The sequence below is a fragment of the Apteryx rowi genome, unplaced genomic scaffold (genome assembly GCF_003343035.1).
Source record: "Apteryx rowi isolate R43461 unplaced genomic scaffold, aptRow1 scaffold_213, whole genome shotgun sequence".
NCBI lineage: Eukaryota > Metazoa > Chordata > Aves > Apterygiformes > Apterygidae > Apteryx > Apteryx rowi.
The window spans coordinates 633,998-656,121 of NW_020448453.1; the positions used below are offsets into that span (position 1 = coordinate 633,998).

A 22,124-nucleotide genomic window follows, 5' to 3' on the forward strand; every position below is an offset into this window, starting at 1 on the left:
TATAGCCTGGTACCCTGAAATTAAGCAATGAATCACACCATTTTGGCTGATTAGAGTTAATGCATTTTTCCTGATGACATATTTTGTAAAACAATGCAGTTTATTCTAAACTTTGCCTTATCAGACCTAGTCATTTCTCATGTCAACCTGAGCAACGGATTGTACCATGTACAGTGCGCTGTATCACATTTCTTTTGGTATTGTATGGTAGTTATCTTCTCATTTAAAGCAACAGCTTTGCCTTTCTGTCCTAATTTTCTCATTAGAAAACAGTGCCTTTTCTCTTCCTCCTTCCCCCACCCTCCATCCTCCAACCAGACAATTCAGAAACAAAACAGAGTAACGCAATTCAATGCAGCTTGATTGAAAGTGCAGGGTGTAATGATCAAGTGAGTAGAGACCATTGGATTGTGCCTCAGGCCCTCACATTCTGTATCTGGTCAATAACGAATTTATTACTAATCAAATCCAATAAATACAAAACAGCATACATTTATTTTTATTTGGCACCTAGCTGGTCACAGAATAGTAATAAAAAAGGTAAGTCAGAGACTGCCTTGCAGAAGAATGTAGCGTAGCCAATGTGTACTGCACTTAAAGCTACTGTACGTTACAAGCAGACAGTCAGTCCCGGAGAAACCTTGTTGTCCATGTCTGATTACCAGTGGGCATTGTATCCCACTTGCCCGTGGAATATATTAGCAATGCCAGCTCTTGAGTTTTGAGAATTCTGTTAGCTGAGATGCCTTGTGATAGGGAGAGGTATCACTGCCGAATGGGATCTATAGGTATTAGCGTCAAGAAGAATAATGTCTTCCTTGCCCTTTCTCCTGGGTTATTGCATGGGTTATACAAAGACGAGGATGAGTTAATAGAAAACAAAGAAACCAAAGGTGTGTGTATTGGGGGGGGGGGAGGGGGACAGTTGAATCAACAGCGTAGACGAGATTTGTGAATTTTACCGGTGCCAAAAATAATGTGCGACTGGTTTATCCCCCCAGAGCATTAACATGCATAAAAGCATATGACATAATCATTGCAGGCATCTTACACCATGTAAAACTGACATGGACAAACAGTGCATAGCTAATGTAAAGCTGACATTCGGTACCCAGGATTTTTGTATTCATATATTTTTACATGTGTGGGCATGAAATTTAGCTAAAACTTCTCAATGCTACAGTTTTTTACGTAGACACATCATGAACTGCAAAGTGTATGCCAAAGATACACACTGAATAAAATGATTGGATATCTTTAATTACATGAAAAGTACAGCTTATGTAGCTTGAAACCCACACCATACATGAATTCTTCTTTCTTAGCTATTGCAGTTTATATTTTTGAACCCTTTTTGGAAAAAAAACAACAAGTCTGCAACGCGCAGGAGGAAAAAGAGGCACACCTGCAAGAATACAGCCTACCTTGTTCACACCCAAGACAGGAGAAAATGATTTATTAGCCGTCCCTTGAATTTCTCTGAGCGTTCTGTCTAAACTTTAAAAGCAGATTACATTTGCGATTAAACCTTAACAAATGTTGTTTTAACTAGACTGCAATATATGTTATTGACAACAAGCTTTTTTTCCCCCTCTGAAAATAACGGTGGTGCTTAGGCGTGCAATTTACAAAAATGACAAGGAAGGGTGGTACTTTTCCCAAGGTGAATGTGAGTTGACTGATTAGCTGGTATTTTAACTTAGATTCTTGCAAATTACAGACATAAGAAACCCTGCAATTTATATGTACTTTAGAAGTGAAAGCTTTAATCCCATGATTCATGAAAGTAAAGTGGTAATAATTTAAGTACCATATTTTATTTATCCCTCAGAGTTGTCAGCTGATACCAGAAGTATTCTCACTATTTTTGGGTTGCTGCCTTTGGCCACCTAATTGCTTCTTAGGAAGTAAGAGGGAAATTGCTTATATAACTACATGGATTGTCTTTGGCAACGTCAAGCCAAGGCATCAATCAGTCCATCTGGGTAAAATCACAAGCTGACTCCGATATTGCTAAATATTTATACTGTCAAATACACACAGACATCCAGATGAAAAGAGGCATTCATTAGGAATGCTCCAGCTTGTCAGTTTAAAGATGTAGATTAGAGCAAAACCTCCCACTATGGTACTGAGTGCTCAGGAAAAGTCTATATTTAGCCATTCTGAGCAATAAATATCATCATATTGCCTCATTTAGGTAAATAGAGAATAAATATTGTCAAGATGATCTAGAGATAATGTAAACAGATCCCTGTTCAGAGTCTGTGTTACTAGGGTAAATTCCAGGACATTGGTGTGCTGCTGATGCTTTTTGGTTTAACCCTTTTTCTTAATCACATTCCCCTCCCATTTACAATAACAGCAAGATTTGTTCCTTGCAGATGAAAGAGCAAAAAAAAAAGATCAGGTGGGGTTTTTTTTAAACAAAGGTGATTTCAAATTCTAACTGAATTATTACATTAATTAGCAGTTTTCCTCTCATATTTTCCTGACATTGCAGAAGGCTGCTGCTGCTGGAAAATACAGATATCTGAAGCAGCACTGAAGCTCATTCCAGAGTTTAACACGGGAACTGACAAAGCCCATCAGTCAGAAGAACATCACGGCTCTAAGGTTAAGACGTGATTTCAAGAGTACGCCAAGCTAAGACTCATAGTGGAATTTCTTCTATAGCACATTTTTCTGTGATAAGATGAGGCATATTATAAGAATAAGCAATGAAAGATCAGTACCTTGACAAGAATTAAGTTACTGTCCTGCTTCAAAGTGGGTGGCTTGTCCTGACAAATTAAGAGTAAAATTTGTTCACTGTGCTATATACACAAAAAAGATAGCAGAAGGATTTTTTTACCTTCTGGGAAAGGCCTGTGCCTCTCTCCATAGAACTGGCACCTCAGAAGTTGCATACAAGGAGAGTGGTAACTGACGTCAAAGTTTTAGTTAATTACACTAGATGATTTTTTAGATTAATAATTAACATCTCTCTTTGTAACTAAATATCTGTAATTAATCAGCAAATCATAATGTGAAGACTAATTAACTTCAAACTCAAATCTTAACACAAAATCCATATACTATCCAGCATCATTAATTACTATAGTAATCAAAGTTATCCCTCATGGGATTTGACATAAAGCTTTGTAGGTTTATAAACCAAGCTATTATCACAAAAAACATTTTGAAAGCAGCTTCAAATAGCATTATAGATAACTAAAGTATTAGATTGGAAATTTAAACAAGTTTTCATTTTCTCTGTATTACATTATCAGTAATCCACTCACTGTAGCTGGGTAAGTAACTAAGAGAGTACACTTCCCTTCTTATTATGTGTATGTGGGGGGTAGGGGGGGTTGTTTTTTTTTCCTTTTGGGGTTATGGCAGTGATTTCTGTCCGAAGGTATATTTTTCAATGTCTTTTAAAATATGCCACATTTTCCTATATCTTTTGCTGTGGTGCTATCCATGCTAGTTAGTTGTTTAAGAAATGAATTAAGAGCAGTTTATGTCTTGGCATTATTCACAAGAAAGTACCAAAAATAAGGTTTGAGCTGTAAGATACAGAGAAATCTTTTAACTGTTGATTTGTCAGTGTTAAACGGGGTAAAAAAGACTGTAGCAGGGTTGTTATGCCAAAAAAATATCACTCCAAACAAATCTTATTTTAATTAACATGGACATCACAACTGGAAAGATTTGGAGTGTGTTCATTTTAATTTTTAATAAACGTGAAAGGCAATATTACCATTGTAGCAAACTGAAATCCCTTAGCTGTTTTTCATTCAGAAAGTTAGGAGTTAAAACTGTGTCTAAAATCCACATTTCAATTATTTTATCACCTAATCTACGCACATCTGATACTGTTCTTTTGTGTGGCAGCTGTAAAAATCGTAAGCAATTTTTCCTGTCAAGAAAACTCTGAATAAATAGAGGCTGTTAACTTAGGCAGATATCTGAGGTTATTTGGTGGCAATCAAGAACTCACAGCACTTCAACTAATGGGTTATGATCAGAAACTGTTCCTAATAGCCAGCTAGACGGATCTGAATATGAAGATTTCTATAATTTTGTTGTCAGCTTGTGATGTACTCTAGTGCTAATTATTTGGAACAATTATGTTTTCCTAATAACAAAAGAAGAAGCAGTGAATTAAGCAGGCTTACCTTCAGATCTTTAGATAACAGTTTAAATGCACTTGCCATTAAGAAATAACATTTCTTTTTCCTGTATGGAACCCTAATTATTGAAGATGCTTGTCTTTTAAAATCTACTACTTCTACTTCTTTTAAGCATGTTCAATGTGTCAGTTTACACTGATGACTTCAGTAACTAGTATTTTCTCAGTCTTAGGTTTATGCCTGTACCTCCCATAGACTGCTTACTTCATTTGGTTATTCAAAAACCATAATTAGTGCAGTAATTAACATGTGGATCCTTCAAAGGAAGACTGTTAGAATCATGGGACGTCTCTCATCATTCTTACTGATGTATAGATGATAAAAAGACTTAGGTTGAGGTGACAACAGGATTTGTATTACTGCACATTAACTGAGCTGCAGGGAAATTCAGACAGGACCTTGGTCCATGGAGTCTTTCCTTTTGAAAAAAGTAATTATCCACACTGTTTCTATAATGTAACTAGGTGTTATCCTGCATTTGCAGCTGTCAAATCATTTGTTTTAAAACCTTTTTTTATACCTTATGAATACTTGAAAGTTTGGGGATTTGCATGTTATCTTTTAACCAATTACTGAAGCAGGGCACAGCAAATACAGCAATAATAACAACAATAATAATAGTAATTTATAAAAGCATAACAGATTCCTTCTCAACACCTGGTTTCAGAGATGTTGATGGTAATTTTGAGTTGATACAGTTTACAGTCTTAAGATTACATTCATAAAGAAAGGGCCTAATTTTATTTATTTCCCCTGTAGAAAACGTTTTGTTTGTCTGTTTTAAGATTTCAGATAAGCTAAATCTGTTGAGTTTTCAAGCCATAGTAAATCAATTGTTGGTGTCTGAATCTCTGTGTGGTTTGCCTAAATGTATTCTTGTATTTCTCTGGTATGCTTATAGCTAATGTCTTTGGCTTCGATCTACAATGTTTTAAATTAGCATATTCAGGAAATTCACATTCTTTCATTCAGCATTTAACTTTCTGTAAGTAGTGGTCCTCTTTTTCGCTTCCACTGACATGTGCCAGAAAAATTCAGTATTTTACCCTACAGGCAGCCCATGGGACTGGGATGAAATGGCCTCTATACATAGGGTATGACTTTATTTGCTAAAGAGGTTATTTGAAAAAGCCCTAAGGGTACTGCTGCCCTTTTGTTCCTCAAACTAGTAGGGGGAAAAATATGAAAGGAACTACACAGTAATCCCTTGTAGACAGGTGACCTTAAGCCAATTCTATACTGTAAAGGTTTGTTTCCATTTAAACTCAAAACAGACAAAGGAAAAAGCAAATTACAGGTTTTAATCTGTTGCAGAAACATTGCAATTTTTTTTTCTGCAAATGACTGTCAAATACATACAGGTTTTACTGCAAATGCATAAAATTCAGTATTGTCCTATGTATTATAATTTAATTTCATTTAGTGTTTTATAGGCAACGTGTGTCCTAGATGCTAGCACAAGAGCATCTGAGGACTGATGGAAATCAGCATAGCCCCATTTATTTCAGGTAACCAGTTAAGGATATGACCTTACTTACTAGTGTCTAAATCCTGTGAGTACAGCCAAACGTAATTAAACAAGTGTGTAGACCTTCTGACTCCAATAGAAGTATTAACATACACAGAATTACTCAGAATCAGGACTCTGGGAAAACAACAGTTGGATTTGTCCTTTAAAGTTCTTTTTTCTGTCCTTCTTAGAGTTTACTACTGATTGAAGTTAACAGAATAACTATACTCGAAGTAGGACAGAGTTATCACAGGATGGTGGTCCCTCCTCAGGTGTACCCATTCTGTATTGTTGTATTTGGTATTTAAAAGTGCGTTCAGTCCCAGTAGTTTTAGGAGTAAAGCCACAGTATTATTCTTTATATGATGCAATCAGCTCTTGTTACATATGCACTATGCAGATTAGACACTGCTTTTCAAAAGACAGGCTTCAGAATACCGTTATAAATTATGAAGAGCTGCTCTGGAGCCACTTCAGGAAAGCCTCTAGTAAGTCACAGGTGTGACATCACTGAGCACGGTAGTGAATAGGTGTTACACTGCTCCCTTGACTTACGAGTTTTTCAGAGGCTTTTAATTACTTTTGAATTTAAGCCATCCTGGCAGAGTTTTGAACAAAGTCTGGTGGCAGCGTATTCTGAATGAAGCCATTCTAGAGACGGTTAGAAAAAAGAGCCTCTGTGGTGGCTAAAGAAAAATGTTTCAGCTGTTCTTCATGCCTGGTAGTCTAGAGGGAGATTAAAGGAAAGAGCTTCTGTCAACTGCTGCAGGCACTTAGTTACTGTGTTCCCTTTTCACATCTGGGGAGGAGCTGTAAAAATTGTGGTCAAATCCATATATTATATAACATAAAAGAGAGAAAAAAAATCCAAAAAGCCAAGAATGGCTTGAAGGGTTATCATGATGTCATCAACCTGACTTCAAGTATAGAAAAGCCATTGTTTCATGTGCGAGTGCAGGCTTAACATAACTGATAAATAGAGAATAAGAAAGGCCATCATTTATCAAGAAAAAGTCATAAGTGATCACCAGTTAATCAGCATTTTAGAAGTATTCTTTAAAATAGGAATTGATTTCAGTGGCAAAATCCAATGACAGGAGAATGTTAAATGTAGCGCAGACTGCCTCATCTTCACCCCTCATACCCACACCCACCAGCATGCACATATCATAATATTAAGTTAACTCAGGTATAAACCTTTGTTCTATAAATAGCTGAAGCTTCACGTCATTGTATGCACAAAACGCACATATTTCTCCATATGTTGGCACCATATTGGTGTTGTCACCATTGCGTTCCCTCCTATTCTGATGATCTTTTGTTATAACATTTATTTTTGTGAGGCAAATAAAATATAGTAAATGTAAACCAATTATTTAACCAAATTACTTTGATCACAGGAAACTGACAATTAGTGTTACAGCTTCTCAGCAGTGAAATCCACACAATAGAGCAGTCTATGATATTCTCTACTGCAATGTAAGCCAAAGTAGTGCATTTAGTTTATGTAGCAAGCTGTGAGAGAGGAACAAAGGGCAGGAGATGAGCAAAGTCCATTTTGATCAACTCTCTTCTTATTCTGTGTCTGTACTTTGTAAGTTGTTTAGTTTTTCTAATTTAAAGTTAATGTATTGTGACAACTCTTCACAGAAACCTTGATGACTGATGTCAACACTTAAAGCATATGCGCAGGGGAACCAGCTGATCAGCTATCAATGAATGTGTTAGACGCTAGCCAAACTGCCAGTTGTAATTTTGATTTCTGACAGATGCTGATGATGCACAGGTTAGTTTGGTTTTCTGTAATGATTAGCCATTTTAACAGTTCTACCTATCAAACATGAACTGTAAAAAAAAACCAAAAACTTAACAATATAACCAGTACACCCACATGATTTGGGTTTCTTTTCAAAGCTTGAACGCATCAGCCCTTCCATGAAATAGCTGTGAGTTAGAGCATTCTGGGTATTGTCATGCAAATGAGAACACCAAAGATATCACTTTGCTTCAAAATTGCACTGCAGTGACAAGCAGCTTTTAAAACTGGAGCAGGGTTTTCCAAGCTAAATGGGCAACCCTATATATGCTCTGAGATCCACTTTCTGAAATAAATGCCCATATACGAAGTCCTAATTCTACATCTGACTGTTCAGATTGGCACTTACTACCATATGCACTACGTGCCAATATATTTATTCTAATACATATTAAGGTGGTCCTTTATGCTTGAATGCTGTGTTTCATACATTGCTGAAAAAAGAAGATGCACAGTGAGGTTGAGTTTGATCTGACATTCAGCAGCCCTTAAAGCAAGGCTATCTTGATACATCACTTCAACTAGTAAAAATTAAATTAATGCTACAGCAGCTGTTCAGCAGCACTCAAGAACTTAGCCAATAAACCATGAGGAAAAAACAAGGAACTCTTCACCTGCCTGTATATCTGTAATCAAAAGCTATTTTGGTCCATTTTTAGGAGCAGTTTCAGAATCAATAAGAAAATGTGACAGTCATCTCTCTCTCTTTGTACCAAAACAAGTCTAGCCCAAATACTTCTGTTAACAGCAGTCACAAAGAATGGCCTGGGAAGAGCAACAGTCTTTGACATAGTCACAATCCCAGGTAACTCAGAACTGGATAGCTTATAACCAACATCTTAAATGCCTGCTGGAAGACAGGATAGGTCTCGGAGTACTGGTATTAAATGATGAAGAATAAGTAGAACCTTTTTTTTTTTTTTAATTCAAAATTTTATTAATTACATTGTGAATCAGTAGGAATTTAGTCCATGACTTGAATGTGGCCACGATTTTACTCTTAACCTCTGAACATGTGCAATGCACTGGAGGTAACGAATTCATAGCTATAAATCACAGGATTGTCATACGAATGGAAAGTTCTTGATCTACTAGCCAGGTAAGGGTTTTTAAAAGCCGACAGAGTCAGTGGGTACTGGATTGCTTCTAAAATCCCCTGTGCACCAGCATCCACTGCATTGTCAGAACTGTGTTGCATGTTGCCTTATATAAATGCCTAATGGGCTTTTAAATGAGGATTTGGGTATCTAATTTGAGACAGTCACACTTGAAAATGTAGAACTAAAGGACCTCAGAGATAGTTGGATATTTTCACTCAGACATCTCTGCCCTCAAAAGTCGGGACTTTCTTGGGGTGACTGATTGGAGTTACGGAAAAGGTTACTTTGAAGGCTGGGCTTTCTGGTGTTTGTCTGCTGCACATCCAGAGGCAATGAAAATGGTACCTGAGTGCCGCAAACCAAATTGCCCTCAAACCATCCCAACCTATAAATCTCTAAATATTTTGTTTTAAAATAGTTAATGTTGGTGTGAACAGATTTTAAAAAAAACAGTGATTTTGAGTAAGAGCTATTGCGATTCCCCTTTTTTTTTTTTATTGTACGTTAGCGACATTATCTCCAAACTCCTTTGGAACTGTTATTTAAGTAAAATAGCATTACATTTCCTTTTATTACAAGTGCTATTTATACACAAATTGGAGCAGATCATGATGCAGCAAAGAACTTTTTATACTGCATTGATTGTGCAGCAAAATAGTGCATTATCAGCAGTACATGCCTCAGTGAGGAATGTTTTGTTGTTTTAAATGTGATCATTATGAGAAGAATTTAATACCTAGGTACAATGATTTTACTGGAAACTTTGAGGCTAGACTGTTGTCATCTAACTGAAAATGAAAACTTGTTCATGATAATTGGACAATGGGGATTAATGGAAGAACCACACTATATATACCATTTAGATGCAACTCCGCACATCTACTTTATCAGCTGGAACATGGTTGCATTCATTTTTGCTGGCTCWCTGCGGGACAATCCCAGAAATAATTGGCGATCCATTGCCCTCCTGCACTTAAACCCCTTGTCTACAAACATGATGCAAAGTGAAGGTGGTTGAGGTTTCATAAAAATGAAGCACACAGTGTGACAGACCCATCTGTGCCAGCTTTATAAAACAAAAGTGCCCAATTTTATCATCATCGCCTTTTGTTCTGCACAATGCTATTCATGCGGTTGTTTTATGAATGCTTGCCGGTAGAGTCTGTAAGCCTCGATTTATCTAACTGCTTCCTCTCCTGTGCTGCTTGCTCGCAATTGTACTAGTAGCTTCCCTGCCCCCACAACTCTCTCTCCTTCTCCAGCCCTTCTGCCTGCACAACTACGAGTTAGAACATCCTAGCAATTTTCCAAGGTTCTGGGCTCAAAGACTAAAGTAATTTGTTTTTGAATTGCAGATCAAACATAAACTGCAAAGAAGCTTTTAATCAGTTAGGAAAAGCAAGGGTATGGCTTGTTTAAGTCCCAGAATCCATAAACCTGTAATGATTTTATTATATTGGTGTCAGTTTTCTTTATTTTCATGAACGGGTATTCCCTGCTTAATGCACAATATTTGCATCTGATGAACCAACGAGTTTAAACATGGTTTGTTTTAATGCTTTGTGAATTTGCATTCAGATTCATCAGAAGTAATTCTATTTGAAATCACACAGGGCTAAACACAGTGGTTGTAAATCCATTTGAATTGAGATGCCAGAATCAGCCCATTAATCTACGTATCTACAATATAATTTTTGTAGGGTTGGTGGGCTTTTGTTCTGTTTTTTCCTGATGATGCAAAGGGGATACCAAGTGTGTGTGTGTGGCAGGGGAGGTGTTCAGGGAGGTTGTGATAAACTGAGTGAGCATATCTTTGTTATGGAAACAGTCCTGTGTAGGGAGCTACAAAAGGCCAGAGACCACAGTGTGAGCGTGTTGGCCACTGGCACTTGAGGCAGTTGCATGAGGAGAAGGGAAGTCTCTCAGATAAGCAGGTTTCGTAATATTTAGGACGGTAGAGGTTTAATCAACACCTTCCGTTTGGTCTGCAAAGTATCAAGAAGTCCAGCCGGAACTTGGAGCAGCACTATGGCGTGCATTTGATATTTGAGGTCCTCTTGCTAAATGCTCTGTTTGTTAGCCAAGATTTTTGTTTGCTCTTTTGTTAAAGAGGGAATAAATAAGTGCAGCAAGGTTCACCCTCAGCGGAAACAGTGTCAATGTGGAAGGGAAAGAGGAGGCTGTATTATAGCAAATAGAGCTCCATTTCTTGATGGCTGGAGAAGAGGAAGTGTGTACTTCTTTCAGTGCTTAGAGAATGGTTTTAATTTCTGTGTTTTTAAGTAGACCGGACTGTCTGAAGTGTAGATGTTTGTATAAGCTACTAGTGACCAGATTTGAAGGTTTACATATCCTTGTTTGAGAGTGCAAATATATAAATATGCATATAGAGCTACTATGTGAGAAGAAAGGTTTATCAACAACATTTTCTCATAGTATATGTTTCTCTTAAGTATAGCAAAAAGTTTTATATGGGACTCTTTATTAAATATTTATTGAACTATAAAAACATATAGTTAATGTATAATTTAATCTTTTAAAAGAAATGTCTTTATTCACTTATTTTAATAGGTGATAATTCAAAAGGAGTTAAACTGATACATTTGAGTGCATTCATACAGTCAGTCTGTATAGTTAGATCAGGTTATTTGAGCCTAGAAGAGATTTGTTTGGCTCAGTGTAAAAGCCATTTTAAGCTAACTTTGTGACTGCCTTTCTCTGGGGACAAGCAGTGCTGATTTGGCCCATTTAAGCAGAAGTTAAAGAGTTTAAGTCCCTGTTTTAAATATGTTTAGACCAGAGGCTGAGGCTTCTACTTAGTAAAGCATTTAAGCTTCTTCTTAGTATTAGCTGTATGCTTAATTCCCCAAACCCTAACTATAGGCCCCTTCTTATGCACTTGTATGAATCATGATGATCAGAAAGTCTACTGTCTGACATATGTGAAATGAGCTGGTGGACTGAGTCTTCTTCATAATGAACCAGTTTCCATCTCATAAAATTCTGTAATTGCAGATGGTATCAATGGACACCTATGACAATCTCAGCAGAGACTGCGGTACGGCATTCCTCATTATAGGATACATGGACACTGAACTCCTCTCTGTTCATGAACATAAGGCTGATTCATTGACAGGGCATTATCAGGAAAATTGCAATGATGTGACTAGTGCTTCACTGTGGATAAATGGAGTGCCTCAACTCTAGGAGTTGTCAACAAGGTTCTTCTAAGAAATGATAATCCTATGATTAAGACATAAAGCTGGGACTCAATACACCTGGGAATTCTTGCATGACCCTGGCAGCACACTTTTTGTTGCTTTTCCTCTCTCTGCCTGAAAAATTAGAATAATAATTTTTCATTTTATAATGTTACTTTAAGGATAAATATATTACTGATTGTGAACAATTCAGGAGACACAGTTATAAAGGCACATGGTTAGATAAATGCCATTAGATTTTAAATGCATTCTGTTCAGTTTGTATTTGCATGTGCTTGTGCTTAGCACCAGTGGAAAGCAGGCCAATTTTGTTTTGCTTCCTAATTCTGTATTTAGGAAATTAGCTCTAGGCACACAGATCCAAAAAAACTTGCATAAAATTCGCTCTATCATGAAAGAGACCCTAAAAGAATAACACGTGAAAGAAAAAAAGTATATTAATTTTGGCCGCCTTTGAGATTATTGGGCCCCTTTGGACTCCTTTTGGATTCCTTTTAGATAACTGATATTGTCTTAGTTCTGTCTGTATACATTTTGATATGTCTGTTTTCTTTTTATAAAGAAAATAATATCATAAAGATAGCTTTAGAGCCTTTTTATTTCATTGGAAGCACATGAATAGTATTTTAAGGATGCTTAAGGACACACTGGAAAAAATGGTGACCCTCAATACGTTTTGAAGCACTGGAACACGTACTGAAGGGTACAGCTATGAAATCTCCACGTGAGCCCTACCTGCGACTCATAGCAGCTGTGTCCACCCGCGATGGCACTGGCTGCTCAGGAGCTCTTTAATCTGCGCATCTTTGAAATGACAGAGTATAATGATTCCTCCTGTGCATTTTGTCCATATACCCCAGGAGTTAGGAAACTGTCAGTTCACTGAACTAAAGTATGTGAAAAAAAGTAAAAAGTAGTTTAAAAAAAAAAGAGCTGAGATAAGAACACTTTAACATAAATGTAAGCAGGAGCTGTTACTTTCTCAACATTTTTGAAAATCAGATCATTTAGGTATCTAGTTTTAGACTTCTGAAGGTTTTTTTTGGTGGGAGTGTTATCTGGTCTCTATSTTGTCACATATAAATAGCTTTACAGCTTTTGCAAAAATGATCATACTTTCCTCTGAAGTTTTTTCTACTGCTCTGAAAGATGTGAACTAAGTTCCAGCAACAGTAATAGTGCTTGAGGCCCACATATGTTACCACTAACAGTGTTGTAGCAGTTTCTATCTAATAATAGAATAATAAGTGCATTCACTAATGTAGATATATTGTGCAACATGTTACAGATAAGTACACTAGGAACTATGGTGTTTTTAAATCATTTGGCATCATTTAATTAACATGCTTTTAAACATTATTTGGCATCAGTTGTAGACATATATAATAAATCTTTGAAAAGTGCTATCAAAAGTAAGAGCTAAGTGGCATTTAAAATATATTAGATAAATGTGATCCCTAATAAGTTTCAAAATACTCTCTTTTCCTAGTCTAAATTGGGCCTCAGGAAGAAGAAATTAAAAAGGGCTAATGACATGACAGGATGGCAGGGTTTGTTTGCCAGTCCGTATTTGAATAGGCTTCGTGCTTCATGTGATCGACAGTCATTACAAATTCTCTGGTGTTTTAAGACTCATGGCGCCACAGTCTTGGGTGAACTTTAGTTCAGAACAGAGTTGTTGACAAAAGTTAACTAATTAGTTACTGCAGGATAATGTGCCATGTTTCACTGAGCTCTTCTGGAATTGTGTAGGTTTTCAGGACAAATGGTGATGACTCAGGTTAAACCCTTTCCTAACTACTGTGCAGTAGCTCCACCATAGGAGCTTCCTCACTCTGGTAGCTGGAAGGTCTAGGTAGCTGAACTGGCTTTCTGTTAGTCACCATGCCCAAATTTCTTTCAGCAGTAAGGTTTGAATTTTTTACTGTTACACTGTTAAAATCAGATGGTGCCCACCCAAAAGGGACAGATTCTCCTCCATCACTGCAACATTTATGTCAAAAAAAAATATTCTTGTTGCCATAATACATGTATTTAAACCTTCAATACTTCATGCAAGTCACACTTCTAATAATTTTTGTTTTACTACTTTGAATATCCCGTAGTCAATATCTCTCCACTAGAGAGGTCCAGACATAATTCAGTTGTGGCTGTACCAAAGCAATCTGCAGGAGACAGGATACCTTTGAATGTGCAATTAAGAATTGCTGCTTTGGCCCGTTTTCTTTTCCTGACATATCACTCCATAGACTCACATCTAATTTGATGTCCACTATCATCTCTGAGATTTCTTCAGCATTACAATTCTCAGAGGACATTGTCTCTCATTGAATGTCATTTTTGCATGTTTATTTTCTCCACAAGTATTTGTATGCACTGGCGCAAGTTGAATCTTATGTTGTTATTTCTGTATTTACTTATGTCCTGTTCTTCTTTTTAATAATGTTAACACTTCCTCCCAATTTAGTATTAGCTGTGTATTCCATCTAAAAGCTGTTGATTCCTACTTCTAGCTCACCACCTATTTCAGTAGTTTTACTGACAGTGTAACATGAAGATTATTCAGATCTAGAAAGCACAACTTTGCGGCTGACTGGAAGCAACTGGAGTAAGCTTCTGACCACTTATACAGAGCTGCAGTGCAATAATTTATTTTGCGCTTCCCGTGGCACACCATCTTAGCAATTCCGACATCAGCAGCATTCAGGGGTGGCTCTGAATGCACCATCTTTGGTGTCTTCTGTCTTGTTTTATCTATGTACAGCCTGGTGCCTTTTAACACTGAAACTGGAAGACAGCTCATTTAAGTACTGCTGTATCAGTAGCACTGAAAATATATTTCTGTCAGTAGAAGGGTCAATTATATGAACAGCTCTTCCTTTGAAGATATGCTGGAAACATGCTGCTTCCATCCTTCACCAGAGGTGAATCATGAAAAGAAGACTTTGTCACAAACTCAACCTTTGAAAGTAGTGTAAGAGAGTTACCTGTCTCTCCAGCCTCTACTTCCCATCCCACCTTCCAGAACCAGCAGGTGCTCTGCTTCACGGTATTTAAATAATCCTGTAGTTATTGCTGAGCTTGTGACATTCTGAACTGAAATATCAACATCTATATGATCTGAAAAATCAACATCTTTCTTGATGATCGTCATTTTAGGCATTATAAGCCTTAACAACATCAGTGCTTCAGAAGGAAAGATGGGGTCTGTGAAGGGGGAAGGCCTTTGCGCTGTTGCAACCACCTATAACGAGTCCTATTCTATCTTTTACATAAGTAGTTGGATACACTGCACTGAGATTGACCTTTGGAGTGGGAAATTTTCTATATCTGATGTCAAAAGCTCAGCAACTGCCTTCATAATTAATTCACCTTTATCTTATGCCATGTACCAGTCAGGGCACAGCTGTCCTGGTGATTGATCCTATGTTGTGGTTACACATGTACAATTGAAGGGTCTAATCATTTTTTTCAAAGCATCGGGTGGCATGACCTACAGCTTTCAGACTAAATGATCATAGTGCTCCTTTCCAGCTTTAAATCTATTATGAAAATATATAAATATTATTAGCCACTGGTAATATGTGCGCTGCTATAAAAGCAAAGAACTGGCTCTTTCTCCATTGACCCAGTTATAAGTTAAAGACAGTTATAAGCTAAACATTAAAATCTCCGTATTTATTTCTGAAACTGGTTGTAATGCTCTCTCTCCCTCTCACCCTGCCAGCCACTACCATTTGAACAGATGTACATCACTCCTTGGTTTGCTTTCCTATATTCCAAGCAGGTGAAAGATGAAAAGGAATACATCGACTGCATGTCAGTGTCCCAGTAAAAAGCTGCAGAGTTAAGTTGTGCGGGTTACCCTCTTTAGCAACTTCAGCTGATCTCACTGTGGCCCAGCATAGCTCCTCCTTCCTGATAGATTATTACTTCTAATCATACGAATCAGTGCTCATTCCAGTATGGTTTTGATGAAGTCCATAAAACCGAATATGCTCACTTGCTCAAATGCTTTGATTCTTGAAACAGTACATTTTTATCTGATAAGATAGTGCATTAATCACTTCTACTTATTTGATGAGCGTTAGCTTTTGATATAACTCATCCCATAGCTTCCTGACACCTTGCATGCTGAGAAGTCCTGTCCTTGAAGTTACTGTAGTGCACAATGATCAGAACTTATCGCTGATGTTTTGTTAGCATTTACTAGCAACATCTTGGCAGAGGGTGACCTCTAGTACTGTCTCTAAACATTTTCAATTTACAGACTCAAGTATTTCTGCTGTCTTCGCCTCTCATTCTTTTGAAGAGGTCAGCCCTTTGTGAATTTGCCACAAGAAGGAAGTTCAAAATGCCCTATAGACTTAAGCAGCTTAATAGGAATTTAGCTACAATGAACACAAAACATACAATTCATTTTAATATTTATAGAAGAAATTCACATTGTTTTAAGTGTACACAAGCAGCTGCTGTCATTTGGCTATGAGCAGATGTTAGACCTCCAAAAGCTTCGCTGATAATTAAAATACTAACAGTTAGTGTTTTACCCCAGCTGCAGGTTCTGTTTACTGTAAATTTGATTTTAATGTTGCCTCTATACAGTTATTGAATAGAGGTTTGTTTTCTGCTATACATACAAAAGTGTGTACAATGAAGACAAATGGTTATTTCCCATAATTTACTCTGGAAAGATATGAATATACACTGTAACATAGTTGAATTTATAAATGAAATACAGATATGACTATCACATTGTAAGTGGTAGCTTCTGTTATCTTAACTAGCAAAAATAACTAAGGAAACTTACTATTTCTAGTTATTCCCAAACATTCTCCCTAAAAACTGCTGTGCTTTTCCAATGTGTTGAGACATGCCCTCAAGCAAAGGACAGGTGCTCCTTTTTACTGAATGGGTGCATAAATCAGAATAAATAAATAAATAAATTCAAATAACCATATTTGGTAGATATACAGAAGAATATAATTTCTGCTTGATCTTTTAGCAAAATGATGTTTTCTTTTAGATATCCCTTACAAGTGCCGTTTTTCTTTAGTGCATATACGTACATCAAATGTTGGAAAAGACTAGCCAGTTTCAGAATTGTTAATCCCAAGGGCCTGATTATGCAAACACAATGCATAATGCAAGCTACCATGTTTAGTCCCTTTGAGACTATTGAGGCTAACTATGGCAGCAAGCAGTACTCTTGATAAATAAATGTTTATAAGAGCAGGGTCCAAATGTATATATTTGTGAAAAACAGAAACCCTTGCTGAAATAATAATGACAAAAAGTGTTTTTTGCTTTTTCATAACAAAATAATTACTGTCTGAGACTAGACCTATTTTAAAAATCCAGATACATTTTCTTATGATTGATGCTTGTGGGTTATTTTCTTATTTTTTCATATTATCTTTCATGTTATTGTTCATATTACGTTATATGCTCTACCTGCCTAGGAAACTGAATTCTCCAATTTGACCAAGCACAGCTGGTACCTCTTGAAATTTGGATTCTGATTTAGAAGTGTTACAAACGCACTTTCCAGTTGCACTGAAGGGGTTACGGCAGAAAAAGTGCATCCATGTAGCATCTATGTCAGTTGTTCCCATATTGAGGACCGGTGTAGCCCTTGAAGCTGGTCTGCAAAGAAATGTCCAAGCAGGCTAGTGTCCTTGTCTCCAGCTGCTAAATCGCGCTGGAAAAGCTAGCTAAAATACTCTGAATACATTCCCGACGCTGCTTGTCCATACAGGTGATTGCTGTATATACTACAATGAGATTTTTGTTCAAAAGTAGGACTTGAGATGATAAACCTGCACAGAGGCAATGGGTAAAAAGGAAAAGTGGTCCACGAGATAATCTCAGTGAAGGTTATGGAGTTGTAAAACTCCACGCTTTATCACAGGACATGTTTACCATGATCAGTGGAATTTTTGGTAAGTATATTTTTTGTTTACATAGCTTCAGTAACACTAGGCTATGTAGTATTACTTTTGACCTTGAGTGCAGGCAAAGAGAAACTGAAATTTTTCACAAAGAAAGCCTTTTCCTAAAGGTTAATTAGGCACTGGAGGGAAACTAAAGCAAACCAAACAAACTGCCTAAACACCTGAACAGAATTGCTCAGCTATTTATTTTGGTGATTGTTTTTTGTTTTGTTTCTTTATTGTTGCTGTTGACATAGTCCTCCAAGCTATGAGAGGTAAAAGTAACAAGCAGGGAATTTTAGTCTGGTTTTCAAAAGAAAAAAAACTACAACAGTATTTCCATTTCCATTTTAAGGAAGCTAAAAGGACATTTCCTGCTCTGTGTAAGGTACCTGAAAGGTTAAAACTTCATCCTGTAGTCAAGCAATTCTTAGAAGACCTTGAAGTTTCTAAACTTGATGGAGTGGTTAAGGAAAAAACTAGAAGCCAAGGATATTTTGAGTTTGAGCCTTAAACCTGATATTACTGGATTTTTAAGTATAAAATGAACTATTAACATTATTTGGAAATAGTTTTTGTTAATTTTCTTTTTACAGTAATAACATACTGAAAAAAAACCCACCCTTATCGTACTGATATCTTTAGAGATTTGAATATCTTGTGTCAATGATGGGTTTCTTTTATGTCTCTTAGAGAGTTGGTTAATTGCCCTGTATGTATACTTACTAGTGCTGCTTTACAAATGTATGCTGTCTTTGTGGACGTAATAGTTCTGACAGAGTCATTTGGGGTGCCTGATTTATTTCACTACTTCTAACCGTTTTGATTTGATTCATCCTATTTTCTCTCCTTCAGTAGAAGACATGAACAAGCCTTCTCAGCCGCCTTTATTTAGTAGCCCAACTAGCTGGTTTTGAAAATGGTGGCCCATATGTTGCTTCTAGATAAAAACCTTGCAAGAGGGAAAGAATACTTACTATTATTGTTAAGGAACAGAGATGAATATCTGAGAAATGTGGTTTATTATTGTGGTGTCCCAAAATCAAGGAAAGCTCCAAAGTTGTGACATTATGCACCAATTCTTAGACTGCACTTAATTAATGAAAGTGGAGATCAACATAGAAGAAAAAAAGAATACAGAAATTTAGCGCTTGATCAGGGCCTAAATTATTCCTTTATGAATTTGAACAGCGGACTTACTGTACCATTCAAAATATTGTACTATCAGGTAGACAATAACTTTCAAAATATAAGACTCACTTGCTAGTTCATTTGTTGGGAACAGTTTGACTTGACTGTTAATGATGGCCAATATAAGTTTAATTTTATATATCTTTTAAATTCCATGAAGGTTGTTTTTAGTTGCATTAAAAGGTCCTTCTTTGTATTTGCCTTATTTAATAATGATTGCATTTTAATAGATATCAAATATTAGTATTTGTCAATAAATAATGTCCCTAAGAACAGAAGTATGAAAAATTAGGTGCTGCTGGATAGGAAGCCAGAAATTAGCTCTCCCAAAAGTTTCACAGAAAAGAAAAAATACCTGATTTAAACTTGCCATATAAATGCAGATCATTTCCATTGCCATACCAAACTATTTCATTTGTGACTCATTGCTTTGCCTTTAAGGAGCTGGTTGTGCCGGATCTCCTAGGCGTAGCCTCAGCGTGTATAACCGCTTCGCCCCACTTTGGGGAGAGGTTTACAGACCTAACGGCTCTGCCGGTTGCGAGCCACGTCGTGTTTTACATACAGTATTAGCACTGACTTTGCAGGCGCATTACACACTTCTTTCGGAGACAAGTCTCTTTAATGCCATCTTTATCTGCTACACGATGCATGAAATCTACTTTCTGTTTTAGAACTGCCAGTGGCCCCTGACCCCTCGCGTGGAGACACAATGTGACCTTTCCATTGTCACCCGCTTTCATTCTCCTGAAAATTCTATGAATTTTTATTACAAGTTTTTTTAAACCAAGCTGAGGCTTCAACAAATTACTTGACACAGATGAGATGAAGTTGTTGAAGTAGTGTTAGATAAGTTTTACAGCCAGCATGTGTGCTGCTGAACAGTACAAAGCCAGTGTCCTACAATGTCATACACCAGTAACTGCTGAGCCTACTATTGGATAAATACATCATTTTATGGAACATTGATTGTTCTATAAACCCAATGGAGTATTATGCTCTATGATCAAACCATTTAGATTGTGTGTAGAGCACAGAAAATGCCATATTCAGGATGGTACTAAAAGTGCCATTTGTGTATTTTATGGATGTCATTACGGGGGAAACTTCTCTCTGTAGGCCCTGTTTACTGCAAAATTTTTTAGTCTGTAATGACATTTTTCATTCACAACGTATGCCTTCAAGAGAGGGGGCCCTTGTTTTATTTGTTTCATTCGAGTTTACTGCACAAATCCTGTACATTTTAATTAAATGTAAGCTTAACAAAAGAATAAGGTGTTTATTCTGTGGGGAACAAATGATGACAGTAACAAAAGAATAAAACAGACACACAAAAGAAAGTCAGGTATTGAGTAAAAGAGAGGGAAAAAGGTACTAAACCCTATTTGTAGTTTCCCAGAAGCACATTAAACATCAAAGCATATCTTTTAGCCCTATTTTGGGAGTTTGTGGTCTCTGAGAATTAAAATAACCTGCGAATATGGATTTAATGTCTGAAAAATCTTGACATTTTCAAATAAAAAAGTAACAGTCACTCCGGACTCCAACTGATAAATAATGACTGTGCTGAAATGACAGACTTCTTGGAAAGAAACCAATTCTGTGATCATTGCACCCCTAGATATGAAACACCTCTTTACAAATTGTCTGAATATGAGTTCTTGTATCATTATATTTTGTCATTTTAATGCCTATTTGTGTATCTTTTTAATTTGCAATGACATGCAGTCAGCAACAAGTCCAGTTTTCCTAATATTAATGTGGGCTTGTATTGCAGCTTATGTATGCCATGTCAGCCAACACTTACCCCTTCTCTTTACCCATTTTCAAGAGGGGGTGAGAGGCAGTCTGAATTTAGTAGGGCAACATGATTTGTTGCTACATACAATCCAATAATGTGACATGTTCCTTAAATACATAAAAATTCCTACAAATGTTGTGTTGGATAGCAGTGCTCCATTATAGACAAGTACTGTTCCAAAGTCAAAATAGCAGCTAAGCCTGAAAATATGTTGTTTTCTAAATATCTTCCCTGCTTGGCTCATCACTGTTAAAACAAAAGAAAACCAGTAAAATGTGCAATTCATATTTACCATGAAAAATCACTAAAATTGAAGTTGATGTTCCCAGGAAATTCTTGGTCATAGTCCAGTTAAAATTTAAAGTTACAGTAGATTCACATTAGTTTAAATGACACTTGAACTTCTACATAGCTCAACATTAATTCATTATAGTTGAAATGGAAGAATCTTCAGTGGGTGAATCTTTTACAATCTGATTGAGGCTGTTACATTTTATAGGAGCCATTTTTCAAAGCAGTACTGACAGCACTCGAAGTTATTAAATTGCTGAATCAAAAGATGGACCTGCAATCGCATTTATGAACTGTGATGGAATAGCTGGGGTTGCACTGAACTGAGGTTAAGATGTTGGTGTAGTTAAGCTTCATCACACCCCTTAGTGACAGCAGTATTTACCCATGTAGTTTACTTTAATGGCCAGGAAGTGGCTTAACTCACCTCTGGATTCAAATAGATTAAGTAAGCAGTCAGAATGGCATAATTATCAGTGCTGCAAGGGATTCACTGGATAGCTCTTCACCCAAGAGACTTCCCATTCAATTGCAGAGCAGACTGGAGTTGCATAGATTCACAGGTACAGCATTTATTTTAGAAGATGAAAACAAGATGAATTTCTTTTTTCTCTCCCTTCTCCAGACCAGAGCTTCTCCTAAATGCAGTGATGCTGTGTCCTGTATGTAAATTATCATTATCACAGGAGAAAGATGTCATGATTTTGCTGTGTGCAAGTGAAAATTATGATTGCAGAGTTATTTTGATTTTGAAATCTAGTGGAAAATGCATGATTTGTAGAGTTATTTTGATTTTGTGCCACATCACTGCCAGGCTCCTCTTTTATCATGTCAACAAAGCAAGATTCCTGAGAGAATTAATTACTTCTACTCTATTATAAAATGTGGAGGAGCTAAGATAATTGTCATTTTATGTTGATTTCCCCTTCCTATTTTTCTGCTCTTTGGGGGGTCTTGTGAATGTCAGTGCCTACAGAGAGCATAGGAAAAGTGGGGATAAGAACCAGTCATACCACAGTAAGCTTCCTTATAGCTTATGCCTGACAAAATGTACTTCAATTGCATGTGCCGGATTTATCATGC

General features: G+C 36.8%; 1 protein-coding gene across 3 annotated transcripts in view; it reads left to right on the forward strand.

Annotated features, from left to right (window-relative positions):
• ZNF407 (zinc finger protein 407) overlaps positions 1-22,124 on the forward strand; it is a 351,970-nt gene that overhangs the window by 325,535 nt on the left and 4,311 nt on the right. The window contains exon 9 of one of the 3 annotated variants that reach the window (XM_026064320.1): positions 11,620-11,651. The exons of the other annotated variants lie outside the window; for them this stretch is intronic. Within the exon in view, the coding sequence (XP_025920105.1) occupies positions 11,620-11,642 (23 nt within the window). The 3' untranslated portion in view covers positions 11,643-11,651. Of the gene's footprint in view, positions 1-11,619; positions 11,652-22,124 lie in introns of those variants that run through there. 3 annotated transcript variants of the gene reach the window in all.